Source organism: Pelecanus crispus, chromosome 9, assembly GCF_030463565.1.
Source record: "Pelecanus crispus isolate bPelCri1 chromosome 9, bPelCri1.pri, whole genome shotgun sequence".
Taxonomy (NCBI): domain Eukaryota; kingdom Metazoa; phylum Chordata; class Aves; order Pelecaniformes; family Pelecanidae; genus Pelecanus; species Pelecanus crispus.
The window spans coordinates 8,670,969-8,693,443 of record NC_134651.1 but is presented as its reverse complement, the minus strand read 5'-3'; the positions used below and the strand labels follow the sequence as shown (position 1 = coordinate 8,693,443).

Genomic DNA, 22,475 nt, shown 5'->3' with positions numbered 1-22,475 from the left:
AAACAGAATTGTAATAAAACTTTCCAAAGGACTTGTACACACCTTCAGGTTTTTTTGTGTGAAATTAAAAAAACTACGCATTCCCAGCTTGAGTCGTATAATTTTCATTTCTTTTTTTTTAACCATCATGGTCATTAAAAAAGGAAGATTCGTAAGCAGTAATTTAAAAAACAAAACAAAAAAATGGTATCACTGTTTATGTGCGCACATGCTGGCAAAATATTTGTCCGGATTTCTTGTGAAAGAGGAAAAAATAAAAGGACTAGTGACAATATTTCTGTTGTAGGAGATTTATTGTTTCTGTAGCCAGGCTTCTGTTTTCCATGGATAAATGTAGCAGTCTGTTTACATCTCTAAGCATTAAACATTTTTCAGAGCTACCCAGAGCATTAGCTGTTCCCTTTAACGTATCATATTTGGTATCAAACTAATGATTAGTATGTTTTGGGGAATTATTATTCACAGCAGCCTGCCACGTTTTTCTGTTATCCTACCTAATTAGGATGTGTTAGAGCCCACCTAAAACTGCAGAAATATTACTTTCTTATGCTGCTGTTTGATGACACAATAAATCTAACTGTAGTAAATCTACTATACGTTATAAAACTGTGATTAAGGGATACAAAATGCTAATCTGATGTATAAACTTTCTGTGCCAGTTCAGGTTTGGGGCTTTTTTTAAAAAAAAAAAAAAAAAAACAAAAAACAAAAAAAAACCCCAAAAAACTATTAGGCTAGGAGCCATATCGAGCGGCATCTGTTCTCTAGCATTTGGCATGAACCTGGAAGAAGAGTACAAAGCTAGCATAAACATGCAGAGTAGAATAATAATTTGTCAGAAATGCAATCAGATTTGTACTGTTGGGCACCCATTAGCCTGCAGATCTGGTGTTCATGATAGTGGAACTTGATCTCGTTATAATGGATTTTACTTGCAAATTTTACCCAAAGGATGAAAGTGTGTGAACGGTCTTCAAGGGGTGGAGAAGCCCGTGTGAGACCCTGCATGCTGGTGTGTCTGAGTTACGGTAGGCATGTTACAGAAATATAGGCGTGTTTTTGCTATGTGGAAGCTATGTCAGAGTTGATATGTTGGGTCTAGGACAAGAAACCTCAATTCCTTTTGAAAAAGTAGTTTCCAAATGACTTTTTGTGTGATTTCTGGCATGGATTCAGAGTGGGAATGAGTGGGTCAGTTTGCCTAAAGCACAGATGTGTGTCTTGTCTGTTCCTGACCCGTGGCACATCTAGTTCTTGAGTAGATCTTGATGCCAGCATCTGTATAGACCTTTGACTCTTATTGTATGGCTGATAAGTTTTACACCTAATAAATTTTGGGAGTTCAGGGACTTTCTGTAGTGACATTAAAAATTACCTGGCATATTGTGATACTGTCGTGATTCTAATTGAACAGTGGTGTTATAAACCATAGGCCCCTCCTTGGGGAAGGGGATCCTACAGATAACCAGTGGCTGTGGCTCGGTGGTTTTGGATGATCGAGGGAGAACAGGGTGGTGGGTTACCTACACTGTAATACAGTTTTGTTGGCCCTACAGCATTGCTGAGCATCGCAGGGACATGTGTAGGTTGAGAGCCTGAGAAGAGGCTGCTGAAGTGGACTTTGTTTTGAGCGGTGAATATCGATCCTGGTGTGGTCCCAGGGACTGGAAGCCCATGAGCAATTTGGGCATAGTTCATAAGCCCTCATATACATCCTGGTTTAACCTGTTGGGTTTCGGTTTGTTTGTGTTTTGGTTTTTTTGTTTTTTTTTTTAAATTTAATCCTAGTTTTACCGTTAAGGAATCTACTTCACATGCACTGCAACTGCTCCAAGGTGCAAAACAAAAGTAGGGGCAAGTGGGAGAGATTTCCTTTAAAAGTGCACTTGGAGCTAAAACAGTAGTGTGGGTGCATTGTATTTTGCCATGTCTCCTGTAAATCCACAGAATGTTTTGAGCAAGGCTTTGAATTTTTATAAGGGCCAGAAAAAAGGGCCTCAAGAATCTTGTTACGTTTTCAGAATGGATTTGGGACATATAGGTGCAAATATCTTGAGATATTTAAATAGCCCTTTGCAAATTAGGCTAGAAATCCAAGACTGGTAGGAATGATGTGGCTCATTTTTCTGCGTCTTTTCAGTTATTTAATTGCTGTATCTAAAATAAAGAGCAGTATTGATATCTGTTAAGTGCCTATCATAAGTAGTTGAGTGCGCGTGGAAATAGTGGATTTTGGGGGAAATAAACTGGCATTAATGAAGTAATTTGTTAGTATGTGGGGTATGTGTGTATGTGCATGGGTACATACATAAAGATAATTTTTTTTCTCCTCTAATTTTCTTCTTTTCAGCCTTTCCTCCTCTATTCATGTTTCCATTTCCATTTACATGATGCCACTTTTAAGAAATCTTCTCTGTCACCTCCCAAACGAGCCCTGGGGCTGTGTTGGGCATTAGGGAAAAAGCAGTTCACGTGGTTTGTAGGTTAGCGGGTTTATTTTCTTTCCCATTACTATTTTTCTTTGGCAGACGTCCTTGGCAAGTTGTAACTTCCAACATGAAGTGAAGGGGTGGCTGTGTATGTCGAGCACAGAGAGCAACATGGTCGGTGGTTTTGGGGTCGGTGGGTCCCCTCTCCATCCCACCTCTGCTTCTTTTCGCTGTCATTCCCTCACTGCTGCTGTCTTGGGTCATTCCCGCTGGTTGCTTCCCAGGAAGCTATGAGCGAGAAGGAGGGAGGCAGCACGGTTCCTAGGGCTGGAAAGAGCAGCAGCTTCCCCATCACACGCAAAGGGCTCACGCAGCTTTGAGCTGGTGCTTCAGCTGTCTGCAAGGTCTGCTCCTGGGGCTGGAGGTGGCCATGCTGCAGAGCCCTTTGCTGGGGGATGTTTGGCTTTGCCCCTGGTTTCGAGGGTTGGCAGCGTAAGACCGGCAGCCAGAATCGAGCCCAGCATCAATTCAAAATTTTTCAAAGAGAAATAATTATTGTATCCTCTCCTATCTGTACTTCTGCTGTATCTTCTCTTTAATGTGATAACTTGCTTTTGGGATGGCAAGGCAGGTGGTTTGGTGTGGCTTGTTCTTCTCCCAATTCCTCACTTCCCTTGACTGTGCAATAGCCGGGTGATGGTTGTGTCCGCGGCGCTGGCTGAGCGACTGGGCCTGTGATTGGGGGGTAAATACAGAAAGGAGTTTTCAGAAAATTTAAATATGCACCAAAAAAACCCCAGATAAAGCAATTTCTTGGTTAAAAAATGGAACCTTTTGCACCCTTTTTAGTTTCATGTCCTCATCAGGCAAGCGGTGTATTTATTGAGTTTGCTGGTTGTTACGGTACAAAAGCCAGTGTTGCACTGCCACCTCTCGATAGCTGGGCAGGACAGCATGTGGCAGTACTTGGCCTTACCAAAGCATCTTGTGGAGAACACGTTGAACCAGCCTTGAAAAATGATACTCATTTGACTTGGGCAGGGTGAATAACACTTTTGACAGACAAGCAAAATGTTAGCTTTTTTTGTTTAGCTATCCAGCTACATAACAGGTGAATTTATGTGGCATCTCCACAACTCTGCTTTGAGTGGGGAGCCCTCTTTATGTTAATAATGCAGGTCTTCTCTATGTAGCAAATAGCACTTGCATCCGATTTCTGCATTTTGATCTATCTTTTTGGATGGTGCAGCAAGATATTAAAAATCAGCAACAGACCCATGAAACACATACTACCGTTTGTGTGTGTAACGTAAAAAGGCTTCTTTACGAGGCTTTTTAAATTTAATTACCTTTTTTTTCTGAAGGAGAATATTGTTCCTCTTCCTACAGAACGTCTCTCTAACAAGCAGTTTTAAATAAAGATGATTCGCACCAGGCATGACAACAAAACATAGCTGAATAAAATTACTGTTTGGTCCTGCACATGGTAGAATTGGTTGCTAATGCATGAAATGGCTAAAAATGACATTAATTTCACACACTGATCAACAAACAAGCCTTCAAAGTATATTCTAATTTGGCAGGTATACCTTGTACATCAGGCATTGCTGGAGGCTGTGGATGGAGTGGGGTAGGTATCAGTTGTAGGTATCAGGGTTGGTATCAGTGTACCTTTAGAAGTTGTGTTGCACTAGCTAGAAGTTATTGTACTGGAGCAATTATTTTTTCCTTTAGAAATTAGAAGGATTTCAGCAGCTCTGCATTTTTATTTATTTTCTTAAGAAACTAAAGCCATCTTCCCCGCTTTGGCAGCGCAGTGTGCTCGAGCTGCTCTATAAGCATGAGATCTGGATTTCGGTGGACATGCCCAGCATCGTGTACAGCCCCCCGTTTCCCATGCAGAATAACCCTGGCTCTCCCACTCGGGTCCCACTGGCCCCAGCTGGGTCCGAGCCCTCCCTGCACAACTCTTGGACTGTGTCATTTCCCCTGTGCCCTCTCCAAACTGAGCGGGCAGTGCGCGCTGCCCTCCTTCCTAACCCCAGCTATTAGCTGGGTGGGTGGCCACGTAGCTGGGGTGGGTTTGGGGGGTGTACATGGGCTCATCAACTCTCCAGGGTTCATGTGTGGTTTCGGGCAAACACACTCCTTTCGATGTCCGAGTTCATCCTGTAGCCTCTCCTCTTCCTGAGTTTAATTGGGTCTTTACAACATTATGGGACTTACAGGAAAGTCACATCTTGGAGACCTCTTCCCACTGTCAAATTTGGTTGCAATTGACTGGTAAAATGCAAAAGTTAGATGATAAGAAAGAGAGTGTGGTCATTTTCTCCTGTTTCCTTGGGAAATCTCGATAGGAAAAGACGCCTAGAAAGAATATGTATGGCAGCCTAATAAAGCCGATCGTCACCTTGTAGTTGTTGCTTACTGCTGTGTTCACCACTTTCCCACTTCGAGCAAGTGGTGAACGCCCTGACCACGCAGCCATGTAGCAAGAACTTTTTATTTTGAACAGTACAAGAAAACCTGTTCTCTAGTCCTTTTTTCATGTCAGATCTAGGTCAAATTTTGCCGAATAACAGTAGGAAAGTCGCTTACTTTCTCAGACTCCAGTTCCATAGAAGAAAACGATGTTGGTGGGCAGTTGGGTAAAAACCTTTGAAGGTCTGCTGATGAAAAGTGGTGGGGGGATACTGGAAACAGGAGATGGACCTTATTTCATACTATATTCTGGAAGCTGATGTTTTTACTTGTTTGCTAGATGTCATGGAAAGATCAGGATTTTTAGATGTTCAGAAGTCATGAGAATGCTCTCAAAAATGAGGCTTAAAGTTAGAAAAAATACTGTATTTGTCTCTTCATCTTTGTGTTTTAAAGACTCTTGTTGCTTCATATTTTCAAAATTTGTCATCAAAAATATATATAGTCTGATACATTGTTTGTCTTGCTAAATATTTACCACTAATAAAATAAAGGGAAAATGATGTATATATATCCATCAGTATTTTTAAAGCATTGATTGCAAGCCTAGAGAAATGTAACTAAAAATCATCTGTTTAAAGTTTGTCACTAATTTCAAGAATTCCTTTTGCAAAGCATAATTGTATGGCTGGGATGTTTTCTAACTTTTAGTGGAAACAGCTGGGCTTTCTTTGAACAGATACAGTGTTGTACCCCATATTGCACCTCTTTACTAGAGCAAGAGTACCTGAAAATTGAAGTAGAAAGTAAAAGTGAGAACTTGCCTGCATACCAACATGAAACCAAGGCCTTTGTTAGCCAGGCAGAGAGAAATCCACATATTGAAAAATGTGTTCCATAGCAATAATGTTGATTAGATGAAGCTCACTTGGTTATTTTTTAAAAACCTGTGAAATTAGGCCTTTTTAGTACTGGTATTAAGCAGCATAGCTCCCCAGTCCATACCAATTTGCATCATTTGAGAATCCAGCCCTTCAATATTTAATTTACTGACCTTTATGTTGTGGTGAGACAAATGACTTTTTAATGACTACAGTAGACTTATTTGCATTATAAAATAAAATCATTGTCTATGCTGCCAGGGAGCTACTTACTTTATAAATATAGCATTTGCCGAGAAATACATATTAGGTACTAAAAACATTTAATTGACCTACTTTTTTACTTTCAGGGTTGTGTCCTTTGTTGTGACCTCATGGTTTAACTGGGAATAAAGATGAGTATAAGCAGTGATGAGGTTAACTTCCTGGTATATAGATACTTGCAAGAGTCAGGTGAGTTTTTACCATTCTGGTTGTTAAACAATGCATAATTTATTTGGTATTCATCTGTAACTGGCTTTAGCAAACACAGACTCATTTAATTATTTTGCCAGTAGGCATGTGCTTCTGTCTGAACTGTTTCTTGGTGTTTCTTCTTAACAAGAGAATGAACTCCTGCCAAGTTACCTTCTGTAACTTAATCAGATTTAGTCATTTGGAGTGTTCAGATGGCAGTCAACCAACCAAGGACTCACTTGATGGCTAGAAATGCATTTTCCTGGAGATCACTTATCTACAGGGTGACAATGACACTTTGCACCATTTTCTTTGGGGCTACCTGAAGAAGAAAAAAGGATGACCACCAAAATACTGGTTTTTTTCCTGTTCTGTCTTGGAGTGATGGTGCTCCTGCGAGCTGGTCTTCTGTGGCAGAATTTCATGCCTGAACGTGACTGTAGGAGGCCAGATGTTGCTGTATTTCAAAGAAGTGGCAACTGTGACCATATGACTTGTATCTTTTGAATCTAAATACAGATGAACAGATTTTTTACAGGAATGACTCTTGGGTTCTCAAAAGACTCCCTCGCTGCAGGACATTTTCTTGGAGGATTTTGTCCTTTGGTGTCAGGCTAGCCAAAGCTGCCTGCTTCTTAGGAGGAAGAGCAAAGACAGACGAATATTGTCAAACTTGAAAACACACTTCACGCTTCTTGAAAATGCATTTGATTGATGCAATGTCTGTGTACTGCTTACATCTACTGCTCGTGGACTTCTCTAATTGAGACAAAGAAACACCAGAAGCAATGGTGGATGTCAGAGCTTTTCAGTCTCTGCTTGTCAGAAGAAAGCAGAAACTCATTGTTCCGCCTGAATTTACTGAAAACTATTATATGTTCTTATTCCAGTTGAGATTGCTTTTGTTACCGAAGCCAAACTTATAAAATTGCTTTATCTTCATCTGAAAGATTGCAGGCAGCTTCCTAGTTACCTCACAGGGGGAAAAAAAAAAAATCAGTAGTTTAAGAAAAATATTCTGTGACAGTGAAGTTAATTTGCTGAAACAACTATTTTTCTGCAGGTTAAATTCACCTTTCCAGGGTGGTCAAATAAATAGCAAGCAACTTCCAGTGCTGCACCATAACATGCTGGCCACTTCTTAATCAGTGCGTAATACTGATGTAGTTCTAAGTGCCAAAACGTACACAGTTATGATGGCACTGTACCATGAATTGAATTCTGTTCTACCTACAGATCCATTTCACTTTCATGGGTAACAAATCAGTGAGTAAAAACAACAAGTGAGTCTTGGTGTCTTGGAGATACATACTTATTTTATATTTTTCTATTTATTCATGCAGAAATGTTTTCTCAATGATACGATAATTAATAATTGCTGTGTTTTTATCTAAACTTAGTTTTTGTCTAAAAAGACAAAAAAAGTACACTTAAACTAGAAACATATAAGAGGGAAACAGCTGTTTTGATGAGGTTTTTTTTTAGTTCATAAGCGTGCTATCATGTTGTATAATTTGCTTAGATTTGTAAACAGAAGATCCTACAGCAGTATGGCAAGTAGCATTGTCTGTCTGTAAATCAATTCTGATTTTTTTGCCTTGTCTCTAGGGTTTTCCCATTCAGCATTTACCTTTGGTATAGAGAGCCATATCAGCCAGTCTAATATAAATGGTGCTCTGGTGCCACCAGCTGCTTTGATTTCCATCATCCAGAAAGGCCTGCAGTATGTAGAGGCAGAAGTCAGTATTAACGAGGTAAGGAGGCTTTGCCTACAGGAGCATTATGTCCTTGCTTGCAGTACATTTAAATGGTAGTATTTTTTCTTAACTTTCTTGTATCCTATTTATCTACTTTTACTTCAGATTCCTTACTGCTGGTGTTCACCATGACTCCAGTGGTGGAACCAGAATGGAGTGACATAACTGGGTAGGGGTTCTGCCCAGTGCAGCCACTCAACACCAGGCATGGTGTTCTGGCTCATGGCTTAAAGGTCCGTTGTCTGTAGAGTTTTTACCCTAATATAATGTTGTGAATCCAGACAAGTGCAATATTAATTGAGACAAGTAACCTCTTAATTTTTATTTTCGTAGACTCGCACTAGGGAGGTGGGAGAGCGCTGTGCAGCTCTCATTTGGGTGATGTGTCGTTATAATGAAGTAATGAGAGCCCAAAGGCAAGCTTTCCAAATAGAGAGAGGGTTTCAATTTGTGGCAGGAAGGATGGAGGTATATGCCAGTTTGCTCTCTGCCTCTGCTGGCTAATTCATCTTGAGCAGGATCTATTAAATTTGGTGTTTAAATGGTTATTCCAGCAGTACAGAAAGCTATGTGTCTTCCTGCCTGATGCTGTAGATACTCACCCTCACTTTCCATTCTCATTTATGCCTGGAAGGTTAGCAGTCTTTGTATATGTCAGTTATATTACAGAAGGAAATGGGTTTTTTCACTAATTCTGCTCACTTTCCAGTCTCCCTTACATCTTCTGTTTACATGTAGCTTTCATAGTCCCAGTGTAGCAAATCTTTTCCCTTAGGAAGCCTCAGAAAAATAAAGCAAGTGGTTGGAATAGAAGAAGGAGACCCTATATTTATCACAAGGAATCCTTCTAGCTCCTAAAAATAGATCCTGACAAAGCCCTAGCATATGTATAAGGGTATTTTTAACTGGGTCTTGTCCATTTCAGGATAAAATTCTTCCTTATTGTTTGAAAGCATGCCAGCACTGTTTAAAAAAAGGAAGAAAACTAGTCAACTCTCCAGATAATGTTTATGGAAAGTATTAGTCTAATAAGATAGAATAACTTCACAAGCCAGTGACCCGACTTGCAATGTTTGCAGCTCTTCAAACAAACCATTAGATTTTGTTGCAGCCACTCATGTTTGAAATCATATTCATAGATAGCTTACAGTATTTTTTGCTTTAGCAGATGATTTTGCAAACTCAAGGCGTAAAAGTTTTGATTCCAGAAGCTCTGCCAGAGGCCTGCGGTGGCTTTTTTTGCGTATTTATGGTGGCCACTTAACTTTAGACTAAAATTCCAATCCTAACTGCAACAATAATGAGATATCACTTCCAGCACCATTTGTAAACTGCTTTATTATATTAAATCAAAACTTTTGCTTTAGTTTTCCTTGGATTTTTTTCCCATAATGTTAATTTGTACTTGGTGTTGTCTTTTTTTTTTTTTTTTCTTTCTCCCTCTGCTGTAATTTAGGATGGTACCTTGTTTGATGGTAGGCCGATAGAGTCTCTCTCACTGATAGATGCAGTAATGCCCGATGTGGTACAGACAAGACAACAGGCCTACAGAGATAAACTTGCACAACAGCAGGCAGCAGCTGCTGCAGCTGCAGCCGCAACTAACCAACAGGGATCAGCGAAAAATGGAGAAAATACTGCAAATGGAGAAGAAAATGGAGCACATACTATAGCAAGTAAGTTGAGACAGAAATGACCTTAACCTATGTTAATGCCACTTCCTTGTCATTTATCAGAGCACAAGCTCATAGTATGAGCTAGCAGACAGTGAGGTAAATGTGTAGAGGTACTAGTAACCCTTAGGCTGGCAGAGAATACCTTTGTCATAGGTGATACTTTGACAGATGGTGTCTCACCTTTGACTGTCCCCAGTTTAATATTTGGAATTGCAGGAGGAGACGCAAACTTCTGAATTCATTAATTCGCAATATTCCATTGACCCGTCTCACTTCCAGTTCTGTTCCTTTCCCACCATCTGAAGGTTTTTCACAGGACCCTCTGAGAGCTCTTGCATAAAGATGAAAGACCAGAAAAAAAAACCCAGAGACAACTCTTTAAATATTGCACCTCCTCAGCTTTGGGCCCTGTACAAGGAATAGGGAGAGGAGTCTGCTAATCCACAGCTGGGTAAAAGTGAGCATTGCTTGGGAAGCTCTGCAAACTACTTTTGACAGGTTCTGCTAACCTCATGAACCGGAGAGCTGTAACCGGCGCTCTGTAGGACAGACTTCCTTGTCATGCTGAGATAATCACTGTTGCTGAGACAAATCCTGTGTCATTTGTCTCCTTTATCAGTATCAGTTTTCATGATTTGCTGTTCAGAATTATTCGATGCAACTGCTTGCAGGTTTGGTTTATTAATTGGTTGCATTTTAGTTGTGACTGGTGAAACAAGTGTTTTATTTGTCATCACTGGTCAAAGGAACATACCTTACAATCAGGCTTAGTATAGAAAAGTTCAGGTCAGGCATTAAAATGTTATTTTGAAAATATTGTTCTGGAAGTCTGAATTATGCATCTGAGAGGGGGAGTTGTAGCTCTTGCTGTAAAAGCACCTAAAGAAAAGAAAATATTGAGAGAATATTCATATCAAGCCATGTACCAGTTTTGCATTTTACAGCTGGATTTTACTAGGTTTTTTCATTATTATGTATGATGAATAAACTGGAAATATAATCTTTGGCTTAAACAAATAAGCTCTCTACTTTGATGCTTTCATTTAAGAATCTCAAAAGAGTATTTACTTTTTAACTGTGAACTGGATAGAGTAAGCAGAAACTTCAGATCTCAGCCACTGTTAAATGTGATATACCAGCAGCCCCTACTGGCTGGTACACCAAATTATACTGGCATTGATTCTCTTTAATTGAAGCAATGTTTTATATGGTGCTCTTTCTTAAAAATATGCATGTTCTAATAGCCTTTTCTGTTTTCTCACACATACAAACAGTGACAGAAACCCTTAATGCTAAATTAAGCAATAGATGTGAAACAGTTTGTTTAACCGCAGTGAATAAATACGGAGCAGGTGAACTGTTCGGCATTTTTTATGTTCTGCATTTACAGTCAGTGTGAATTTGTTTTTAATAATAGAAAATGATTGATGGTAGCTGCCAAGAAAACTGTTTTGTCAGTTGAATTGCCCCCAGTATGTTTTACAGAACAATATGGATTCAACATCACTACCACGCAGAAAGCTATGTATTGCCACAATTCCACAGTAATTGCCGATGCAGTTTAAAAAGCTCTATTATCAGTTTACTGTATCACCAAATGTTATTATATTAATTAAAGCCATTTTGTAAATGAAGTGTCTGAGATGTAGATTTAAAACCTGTTTGACTGCAATTGGTGAAAAGAGAGATTTTTGAAAATGAATGTGTCATAAATGTATTCTTAAAGCACAAGACAGAGTAGTAACATATTGTACTATGCAGTATTGTACCTGAAAAACTGTGAGTGCTTTTAACATCAGCATTTATTTTTTAACATAGTAAAAAATTAACGTTTGGCTTCAATTTTGAAGTTTCACAATTAAATGCATTTGGATGCTGAGGTTTAGAAGGGCTAAGAGCTTTCTCAGGTTTTTTGAAACTCCCCATCTGTTTATAGTACTTCATAAATGGGAACTGGAAAAATAAAGGAACATTACAGCTTTGCAAATTTTGATCCACATAAATTGTGAATTAGTTGTTATGCTCATCCCAGAAGAATATGAACTATACAGTAGTTACAGCGTATTGTCCCAAAATATTAAAATCCACCTCTCTCTACTGTTGTTTCCCATAATGCAGATAATCACACAGATATGATGGAAGTAGATGGAGATGTTGAAATCCCTCCCAACAAGGCAGTGGTGCTGCGTGGCCACGAATCTGAAGTCTTCATCTGTGCCTGGAATCCCATTAGTGACCTTTTGGCCTCAGGGTATGTGCATTGACCGTGTATGTACACAATATCAATGCTCATTGGCATACTTCTGTATGTTGATGGTAACAAGTTAAAATAATATCTGCCCTAACATCCTCTACATCAAATGCCACAACGTTTGCTGTTTCGAAAGGAATACTATTTTAAATGGAATTAATCGGGAGAAGGGGTTACATTCTCATTAACTGTTTTGTAGATCTGGAGATTCGACAGCACGGATATGGAACCTCAGTGAAAACAGCACGAGTGGCTCTACGCAGCTGGTACTTCGACACTGTATACGAGAAGGAGGGCAGGATGTACCCAGCAACAAAGATGTGACATCGCTGGATTGGAACGTAAGTAGAAATGGCAGTGCTCAAAATATTCCCAAGAAAATTGCACCTATAATTTTGCATAGTCAAATTTTAAGTGACAGCAATTGTGCATCCTCTGCTACGGCTCCTTAAATATTTCTGGTTTTGAGTTGCATTGTAATTTCTTGCATTGTACTTCAGGGTCTTCTTTTTAATAAGTTGTAGTCAATGGAATAAATATCATAAATCTTGTGCAGATGTATTCTACCTGAAATTTGCTTTGTGCTCTTTAGCTTTGCGTTATACAGTAAAAATAAATAAATAAAATAACCTTTTTACTGGCAGAGTGAAGGTACACTTCTGGCAACTGGGTCTTACGATGGCTTTGCAAGGATATGGACTAAAGATGGTAAGTAAAATACTTCTAATTTCCAGTATATTTTCCTGTATTGTGGCTCGCAGCATAGTTTTTTATTTTTTTAATGTATTCATATCAATATAAATTTTCAGGTAATCTTGCCAGCACCTTAGGGCAACATAAAGGTCCTATATTTGCGTTAAAATGGAACAAGAAAGGAAACTTCATTTTAAGTGCAGGAGTGGACAAGGTGAGATAATCTTTGGTAAAATTAAAATTCTTTCCTTCACCGTTATAATCTAATTGTAAGCATAATAGCAAAGCTATAGAAAGTAAGTAAATTAAACTAAAGGCATGGGACGTAAATATGTACTTTCAAAGAACTTGTTATGCTAGCTATGTTTCCTTGTGTTTTATGGTAGTTTATTGAGATATTTTAATTTATTAGATTTCAGTGTCCCTGGATCTCTTACCAATTAGGTTAGCATAAGTTGGAAAGTAAGTGCATTGAACGGAGGAACAGTAAAACTGAATCATCTAAAAATTTTATGAAGCACTGTATGCAAAACCTCAGAAAAAAAATCATATTGGAGGAATAGGTTCAGGCCGATTTGGATATCAGTCAAGCCTGAGAATGATTAAAAAGGTTAGAGCTGGGACATAAGAAAAGTCAATATATCTGACTGGGGAGGTGCCAGTAGTGTAATGCCATGAAGCTCATTGTTTAACTGTGTTTTATTTCACATCTCTAAACAAACTTAAAGACTCACAAGGTCTTTAAATTCAAAGCTGCTGTTAGCGTGAGAGATTTTATGAATGGTAGGAAGAGTGCATAGTGATGAAGAATGGACTTAAGACTAATTCAGAGAATAGAATAGACTATTAAAAGAGTAAGAAGAGTTTAATATTTCCTCTAACTAATTCAAGGTGCAGAAGTAAACACGGGCTTTCTCTTAGCGAGACTGGCAAACTGCCAAGCTCAGTAAGACTGCAGGTTCGCAGTACTTAAAACTGGCAGTGTCACTAAAAACTAGTAGATTTTCTCCCTTATTTATTATTTTTTTCCTGGTTTGCTCTAGTGCCCAGCTTTATAAATGCTTGTGCTGGCACAAAGGAACAAAAAGTAAATGTCTCAAAGCATGGAAAGGATGGGTTTCTTCTTTTGGCAGCTGTGATAGCTTATGCCAGTTTTTGAATGTTTGTGGAGGTACAGCTTCAATTTGCAGAAAAATATTCTGGAGGAGATAGAAGCCTCATTTCAGTCAATAAAATTCCTTGACAAAGCAATTGAAGTTATGCTTTGAAAAATATCTGCATTAGCAGAAGGATTGACCCAATCTTGTCCTCCTTTTCCATAAATAATTTGTGTGGTCAGTTCATGCTCCCACTGAATTAGGTGTCAGAATTTTCATTGATCATTGAGGTAGGTCAGGAATATTGGCATATAATAAGGTGATTATAAAATACTAATTTTGGCAGGTAAGATTTATTTCACCAGAAGGATATCAGAAGTATTGGCAGAGAACAACTCAGAACAAAATTACACCCTTAAATCTTTCAGATTCTTAAGTATGAGACTAATTGTTTATATAAAGATCTCCTTAGGGACAAATGAGTATTTGAAATTACAATTTGAATATACAAGTATTTGAAATTAAAATAGGTGTGTGGAGTGGATTACAAGAATATAAATAGGACTAAGGAGATAAAATTATTTAATTTTTATTTATTTTTAAAAAGAAAAAGCCCACGACCCCCTTCTTCCCTTCAGACCCCAAAATGTTGTGATTAAATACCTTTCTAATATTGCAACATACTAAGGTATTCTACTGTTGTCTCTACATCTACTACCATTTCCTTTAGTACTGGGTAAAACACCAGAAATACGTAATTGGGAGCAGGTTTGGGTGATGGGGAGTAGGCTAGCTAGTCTGATACAGGTGAATGGTGGTAGCTGTCGGGAAATTAGCAATTTATACAAGTTTGTTTATTGTTTGTTTATCTGTTTAATACAGACCACAATTATTTGGGATGCCCACACTGGTGAAGCCAAGCAACAGTTTCCTTTTCATTCTGGTAAGTCTTGATTTTTGATCATTCAGGATTGTCATCTAAAAAGACAAAAAAAGTGTAATTTGTTAAAATAAATTAAAAAAAAAATCAGAAGTTTATGGTACTTATTTATGCCATTTTAAAATCTTGCAGGCAGTCTTTGGATACTGACTCTCATATTTGTAGTCTTATTAATTTTGAGTATGTAAACAAAGATAGAATTGTTCTGATTTTACGACTTTATAACTCACAATTTCATTGCAGTTCTATGAAAGTCATAAGAGATAATCCAAATATTACTGACTTTCTGTAGTACAGTGGCAGACAAATCAAGTGGGTGGGCCATGAAGGATTTGTGTTTATCAGCTAAGGACTGCATTTGTCATCTTCCTGCTACAGTAATCCCAGCTCCGCATCCCATTGTTCTGCGCTGCCTGCTGTGCTGTCCCCAGTTTGTTTGGCCACAAACCAGCTGAAAGGCTGTTCACTGGCCAGCTGGGATGAGAGTGCAGCCTCTCAGGAGGTCAGACAAATTGCTTTGTGGGCTGCATGCTGTGCAAGCCTGCCAGAATCAGCTGGAAAATAGAATAGAGAAGATGACGAACATGTCATTGAAGGGCCTTTAAGAAATGTGTCTCATTTCCACTTTTTATTCTGCTCGCACTACGTTTTCAGTGGCATGACAACAATCAAAAACATCAATTCTTGATTTACTCCAAGCAATTCTGTGTGCTATCTGCCATAAATATCTTGGCTTGATCAAATGGAATATGTCACCCATGATTAAGCTTCAAGTTGCCACACCTGATAATGCTGGAATTAAAGAAAGGAAATAAATCATTACCTTGCACTGGCTGCCATCTATCAGCACAAGCATGGACTGTTAGTGGAGATGAGCTCATGCATGATGATGTGTTAAGTTGTGGGAACCTATTCCTTGTGCTGACTCGAGTTTTATTTATAGATGACTTAACTACAGCTTGTTGTCCTGCTGCTATTCTGTATAACTGTTCCATTTCAGATACATTCCATGTTTTAATGACTTCTATTGAATTTTGTTTCATTTCTTTGTGTAAGACTAGTTTGGGCTGCATTTCTCACTGTTCATAGTGTTTGATTATCTTTAGAACTGCTGTAAAATTAATGGTTGCTTCCTGTTGGCATTTGTTCTAAGGTGGTGCATGCTAAATTTGCAAATAGCACTCCTGCAGAATACATACCATAGTTTTAAGTATCTTCCTTTTTCTTTTAGCACCAGCATTAGATGTTGATTGGCAGAGTAACAACACATTTGCCTCTTGCAGTACAGACATGTGTATTCATGTCTGTAAACTAGGACAAGATAGGCCCATCAAAACCTTCCAGGGTCACACAGTAAGTACTGGAAAATTGGGGGTTGCTGTACGATATTTTTATTAGTGAGAGACTGGGGGCCCAGTATACTTGCCGGTATACAGCACGCGTGCAATGGCTGGTCTTTGGCAACAGGCAATAAATATACATATGCAGGTAGCTGTAGTTAAGGTCATATGGTAACTGTAGTCTCTATCATTTTTAGAACAATTCTCACTCCCATGTGCAGCTTTTTTTACTGGTGCCAGGATGGCATAGCAAAAGTAAGCTTTAGAAGAAGAAACGTGGTGACTTTAAGACTTGGCTGTGCACAGGCTATGTTGTGTAAGAGCATGCATGGGAAAATGTGATGAACAGGTAGCAAAATGTTGTTATTGAAGGCAAAGCTAGGAATGAAAATTAAATGTTAAAATACTGACAATTATACAAATAATCATAACTGCTGTCCAGCTTATCGTTCGTAAGCTGTCATTTGTAATGGAAGTGAAGACTCCAACTTAATCTTCCTGTTCAATTTTAGAATGAAGTAAACGCAATCAAATGGGATCCAACTGGTAATCTTCTGGCATCCTGCTCTGATGATATGACTCTGAAGGTAACGGGAGTTCTGGTACTGGCTCTTTGTAGGACTCTGGAACGCACACCGTTAGATCGGACAATCCAGCAGTATCACTGTACTTGCTGTGTCATCTAATATTTGTTCTTTTTTAATATAACAAGATTAGGCAGTGCTAGCAAATCTTTGTTAATCAGAGCCAAGCTTTGGTCTAGAGAACTTGTTACAGGCTGCCACCCTGAGACTTGGAGCATGATTTATTAGGTGCTTTTAGCTGTTTGCAGAAGCAGGTCATTAATCATTAAGCTGTCACACTTGATGGTTCCTTTTGGTTAAAAGGAAGAGTTGGAATGCATGTCGTGTAACACATACAAGAATGGGTAACTAGCTCCTTTCCCAGTTTTCTTCTGTTTTCCCCTTCTTTCTAGTTAAAACCTTTGGCATATTGTTTCCTAAGAGACTGTGTGGACTCCTTGGTTTTTCCAATTCATCAGGAGTCGTTCTACAGTTTTCAATTGCACCTACAATTTTCCTCCAAATAATTCATAGCAACATGCTTTCTTGTAGAACTGAGGCAAACTTGTGAATGCAGGGGATACTGTAACTTATACATATCACTTCAAGGCGCACTAGAGATCCGTACAAAAATACCACCAGGTTAGATGCACTAGAAGAAATGAGGTTGTTCATGCCTGACAGGCCTGTGCTGTTTCCATGTTACAGATGCTTTTCCATTACTCCCATGCTGCTTTATATTTGGTAGGTGTTTAGCACTATGTTTAGTGGAGTTTCAGGATATGTTTGTTTATGTTGACAGTGCTGTCCTACTAGTAGCTCTTGGGACAGTTATTTCCATCTAGCTCACCATTGTTTAATCAGAGACAGGGATCGGCTGAATGAGTAGCCAGATATCCCCTCCTGTGCTGGCACACAGTCAGGCACTTGCAATGGAAATCGCCTTATCTAAATATAAACATTTAAGCATTAAACCTCCAGTCTAAAGCTAGATGTCTAGACATCTTTGGTCAACAGAGTGTCTAGCACCACTGAGGAGCAATTCATCCTTTCCTGAGTTAAATGTTTAAGTCAAGCAGGATGAGTAAACCCCTGAGAGCATCAGTCGTTCTCCATTGGCATTGGAGTCAAAATAGCCAGCTTAAGCTAAATATTTACTACTTAGACAGCTGAAACTCAGGTGAGATTAATTCCAATCTAGATCTCAAGCTGCTGCTGCTGCATCTCAGTGAGTAGAGAGGTGACAACTGGGAACATGTCACCATTTGTGGGCTCAGGCAATTCAGGCAATTAACTTCTTGGTTGCTGTTTTGAAAATTCAGCCCAGCCTGGAAAGAATTTTATCATTTTGTTCAGGAATAACTGGAAGACCAATTGCTTATAGATAAGTCTACACATCCCTAATCACTTGTGGATCACTTACTTTTCAATGGCACTAGGAATGAATGTCAGGTTTTGAAGCATATGGAAGATGCCTATTGATTAATTGATTGATTTTTTTTTTTTTTTCTCCTGTGAGGCCAACTTGCTATACTCTAGGGCAGCTAATATAGACTCTTTTCATCTATACTAGTTTTGGGAAGAAAAGCTAGATTTTGATCCCATCAATTTAAACTGGAAATACAATTTTAATTCTGCCTGCACCATGAAAATCAGTTTCCCCTTCAGTGAGGCACCAGTCCTGAAAAGCATCATTCATTTAAACATACACCTCAATTGCATCTTAAATACAGTTGAGCTTAAATGTGCTGCTGTTACCTTTTTCTGCCAAGAGGTGAGCTAAAAGCACTGCTAAAGCAGATATCATTTAAAAAAAAAAAAAAAAGTATTCAAATGATTAACTACTATATCAAGTTTCACATTTAGGAAATGGTATAAAAGCCTTCCAAAACCCCTACTATATGCAGTGCAAACAGAAGAAAGTTACTTTGTTGTTTGAAGGTTATCATGCAGGAATTGCAGTCCTAAGGAACTCCTCTTTTTTAGGAAGTACTGAACAAACACCTGGCAATGCAAATCCTAATAAGCCAGGAAAATGCCATAATGGTTTTTTGCAGTATGCATCTATGGCTTTGTATGAAAACAGAAAAATTTCTCTACTATCCCTGTATTTCACTCAATCTGTGTAGCAAGAAGTTCAGTTAAAAATAGGACTGTGGTATTTTTGTCACCTCAGATATGAACATATACATATTGCTCTTCTCATTTTAGCATCTGTTATCAACCCTCCACTTTTCAAGGGGCTTGTAGTTTGCACATGCAGATTGGTTTTTATAGGCAGTACCTTTATTACTCATTAACCCCATCGGGTACTTATAACTCAAAGAATGGAGGGTACTGGAATAATACTTGTCATAATTACTCTAGAAACTCAGCAGTCATAGCAAATGTGGCCTAAAAGGTAGCAGTCAGGCTGCAAATAATAAAGAAGAAAGATGTAAAATGCATTTTAGTACAACATTGTGCTAAATGTGTTTGTGTTTTCTTTTGTTTTTATCATAGATCTGGAGTATGAAACAAGACAGTTGTGTCCATGATTTACAAGCACACAACAAAGAAATTTATACTATCAAATGGAGTCCTACAGGACCAGGAACAAATAATCCAAATGCCAATCTTATGTTAGCAAGGTACTATTTAATCCTGTTTTTAAATGCCTGTTCAGCATTATTTTTACTTCACTCTATATATAAATAGCTTCACAGAATGTTTTGAAGCATGTAGGATCCTTTATCGTATTGTGTTTATATTAGAAACAAAAATATGTCCAACTGAGGTGTAATTAATCTGTGTTTTTTCCCTTCACAGTGCATCCTTTGATTCTACTGTTAGGTTATGGGATGTAGACAGAGGAATTTGTATTCATACTTTGACAAAACATCAAGAACCTGTGTACAGTGTAGCTTTCAGTCCTGATGGCAGGTACCTGGCCAGCGGCTCCTTTGATAAATGTGTACACATCTGGAATACACAGGTATAGCTCTTCTGTCTGTTTAGAAGTTTGTGTTTTGGTCTTTTCCATCAGCACCCTTCCAACCTTTGTTGCTTCATTGTGTTTCAGCCACAAAGAGCTCTGCCCTTGCTAGCATGCCGATTCGCTTTCTCTCTGTTCTAAGGTTACTTCTGTTAATGGATGTACATTTAATTTCTCTCTTTGGGTGCTCGCCTATGGTGAAATAATAATTGTCTTTACATTGTCTTTACTTAGGGGGGAAAAAAAACCCCACCAAAAAACCCGAAACACCAAAAAAAAACACCCACCACTAACAACAAAATGTATTCAACAGAGTGTCTCCAATAACATGTTGCATCCAAAAATGGTTTTTGTTAACTCTGAACTTTAGACTCCTGATAAAACAGGTTTGCTGTGAAAAATGATGGCTGGATATAGACAGACAAATCTGATCGCTGTTTCATTGAATTTCACTGAAAAACAAGAGAATGTAAAGTGAGAGAAGACAATGACGACAAAATGTTTCTACAGAACTTTTGAAGAAAGACACTATTACTTGATTTGTATTTCTGGCAAAAAAAAAAAGGGCTGACTGAGAATGAAAGTCTAAAGTCCTTGTTATTAGGCAAGATGTGATCTCTGGCTACTGAGAATTGGATATTAATTTTTGAAAGGCTCACTTCAGTAACTGGAAGTTGTCATGACCATCCCCAGTTTTGCCTGTCAAACACGAGAGCTCAAGATGAGATAATTGTGTTTGTCACATCCTTTAACACAGTGCTGAGATTGTCCACGAGTTTCATCTGGACCATTTCCTCTGAGAATTTCAACTTTTAAAAGCAGTGGGGAAGTTTTACATGTTGTACAAATTTTACTTGTTTGCTTGGTTTTTGTTATATTAATTACATGTTTTGTCCCTTTTTAGACAGGTGCCCTAGTTCACAGTTATCGGGGAACAGGAGGGATTTTTGAGGTTTGCTGGAATGCAGCAGGAGACAAAGTTGGAGCAAGTGCTTCAGATGGTTCAGTAAGTGCAGCTTGACTGGTTTGACATTCTAAAAACAAGCATCTTTTGGAAATCTTTTAAGTAACAATGGAGACAAAGTTTCCTTCTGTAGCTGAAGTTTAATACAGCCAGCTCGCATGTAGATTTTAGCATATAAGGGTGCTGTAATGTTGAAAGGAGAATATGTATTCCAGCTTAATGCATTACTGTTCTAAATCCTCCAAAAATCTCAGGAGGTGAAGATGCCTCTAATTTAAATTTTCTGTCCCTATTGGGGCTTACCATGGAATTGTGTTCATTGTGGCTGGTCTTTTCATTATAGTCTGAAAACAAGTTCATTTTTGCCTCTTTGCCCTTTTAGAGTGAAAATGTTCAGTGTAGGTGATGGTATTGTAATGCATGATAGGAACGAAATATCTTCTGCGTTGCATTCAACAGAAAGAGCAGCAGAACAAAGTACAAATTTCTGAATACTCATAATTTAAAAGTTCCTAAAAATGACAGGAGCTACAGGTAAATACCAGACAGGAGCTGTACATAAAAACCAGTCTGCTTCCATTGCTTAGAAGAAGCAGAGAATAAAATCATATGATTAATCATGAATGCACCCTCTATCACCTCGTAGTGGTGTATTGTAGCATCACCTCCTAGGTCTTCTGACATTGTCCTGCAAAGTACTGCAGTAAAATATTAACATGCAGTTCTTCATAACAAGTACAATAGCTGGTTTTTGCTCGCCTGTCTTTTGCCATGGTCTTAAAAGAAAGGAGAAGAGAGCCTATGGAAAAGCAAAATTAGAATAAGATAAGAGTGATAAAGGGACTGTATTTTGAAGTGCTGTAGCTTAAAGTAAGAAACGTCAGCAAAAAGCAGTCCTGGTAGTCCAAAGTCTCAGGTAGTATCTTAACACGGCCAAAGCGTTCTCCCGTCCTGCATGCTCCATGCTGGTGACTGAGATCGCTTTGTTAGTCTTCAGAACAGAAAACAGGAACTTCTGAATTTTAAGTGGCCTAAATTCAGAGAATTAATTTTGATTGCTCTTTCATATCAATTTAGTCTTATAAGTATAGACAATATCATAAAAGGAGCAAAAGCTCAAGGCATATCCTGAGTAGAAATTCATTATCATTCCACCCTAGATGACCAAAGGTCACATATACATACTGTGTAACCTTTCCAGTCTTCCAGTTAATTTGACCCAAGAGGCTGATTGTACTTGCAACAGATTGGTTTTCACTTAGGTTTTGCTCTTTTAAAAATGTTGGATTTATTTTGTTTTATATTGTTTGCTAGCGAAAGCCCTCCTCATCCCCTCTTGTTTAAAGGTACTTATAGCTTATAATAACTAAGTAAACAGAGGCATATTTGAACTGTTTGGCTAAAAACATGGCTTTTACATGATTCTATTTTACTAGTAGATTTCTATATTTGACAGAACTAGAACATTAACTAGTTGTTAATGTTCTGATAGTAATTACCCTTAGCAGGTCTGGCTGCGTACTCATAACCAAAGCGCTCACCTAGTGATTCCCCCCTGGCCCCCAATCTGTTGTTAGGAGATAGAAGGTGAAGTTTGCACAGTCAGTTTCATAGGTTTTGCTCAGGTATTTCACACAGAATTGTATAAATGTGGAATATTGTGCAATGAGCAATTTCTCTATATATTTCTTTTTCTTACAGGTTTGTGTATTAGACCTACGGAAATAGCGCTACTAGTTGGAAGCCATGGACCGACTATGAATGTGTACATAGCCAAAATGACTGTCCCTGACCCATGTACTGCTATAGTCCCAATTGAACCATGGCCAGTCCACTACAGCCAAACGTAAAATAAATATATACATATACTGTATATAAAAAAAAAAAAAAAAAAAAAGGAAAGAAAAATTACACCCTGAAGAGGATGACAGAGTTTTGTCACAGCTTGTGAATCCTGTTCACCAAGTGCTGGAATCTGCTGTGCCCCAAAATAACATTGAAAGGTTTTGGATATGAAAACCGGAAGAGAGAGC

At 38.4% G+C, this 22,475-nt stretch overlaps 1 protein-coding gene across 1 annotated transcript in view; it reads left to right on the top strand.

Annotated features, from left to right (window-relative positions):
• Window positions 1-22,202, top strand: part of TBL1XR1 (TBL1X/Y related 1) — a 34,512-nt gene extending 12,310 nt beyond the window's left edge. Inside the window, exons 2-15 of the mRNA XM_075716461.1 lie at window positions 6,082-6,184; window positions 7,796-7,941; window positions 9,401-9,620; window positions 11,739-11,871; window positions 12,071-12,212; window positions 12,516-12,579; window positions 12,681-12,778; window positions 14,544-14,604; window positions 15,833-15,954; window positions 16,454-16,528; window positions 19,007-19,134; window positions 19,313-19,478; window positions 20,383-20,484; window positions 22,144-22,202. Of these exons, the coding sequence (XP_075572576.1) occupies window positions 6,127-6,184; window positions 7,796-7,941; window positions 9,401-9,620; window positions 11,739-11,871; window positions 12,071-12,212; window positions 12,516-12,579; window positions 12,681-12,778; window positions 14,544-14,604; window positions 15,833-15,954; window positions 16,454-16,528; window positions 19,007-19,134; window positions 19,313-19,478; window positions 20,383-20,484; window positions 22,144-22,170 (1,542 nt within the window). The 5' untranslated portion in view covers window positions 6,082-6,126 and the 3' untranslated portion in view covers window positions 22,171-22,202. The remainder of the gene's footprint in view (window positions 1-6,081; window positions 6,185-7,795; window positions 7,942-9,400; window positions 9,621-11,738; window positions 11,872-12,070; window positions 12,213-12,515; window positions 12,580-12,680; window positions 12,779-14,543; window positions 14,605-15,832; window positions 15,955-16,453; window positions 16,529-19,006; window positions 19,135-19,312; window positions 19,479-20,382; window positions 20,485-22,143) is intronic.
• The last annotated feature ends 273 nt before the right edge of the window (window positions 22,203-22,475 follow it).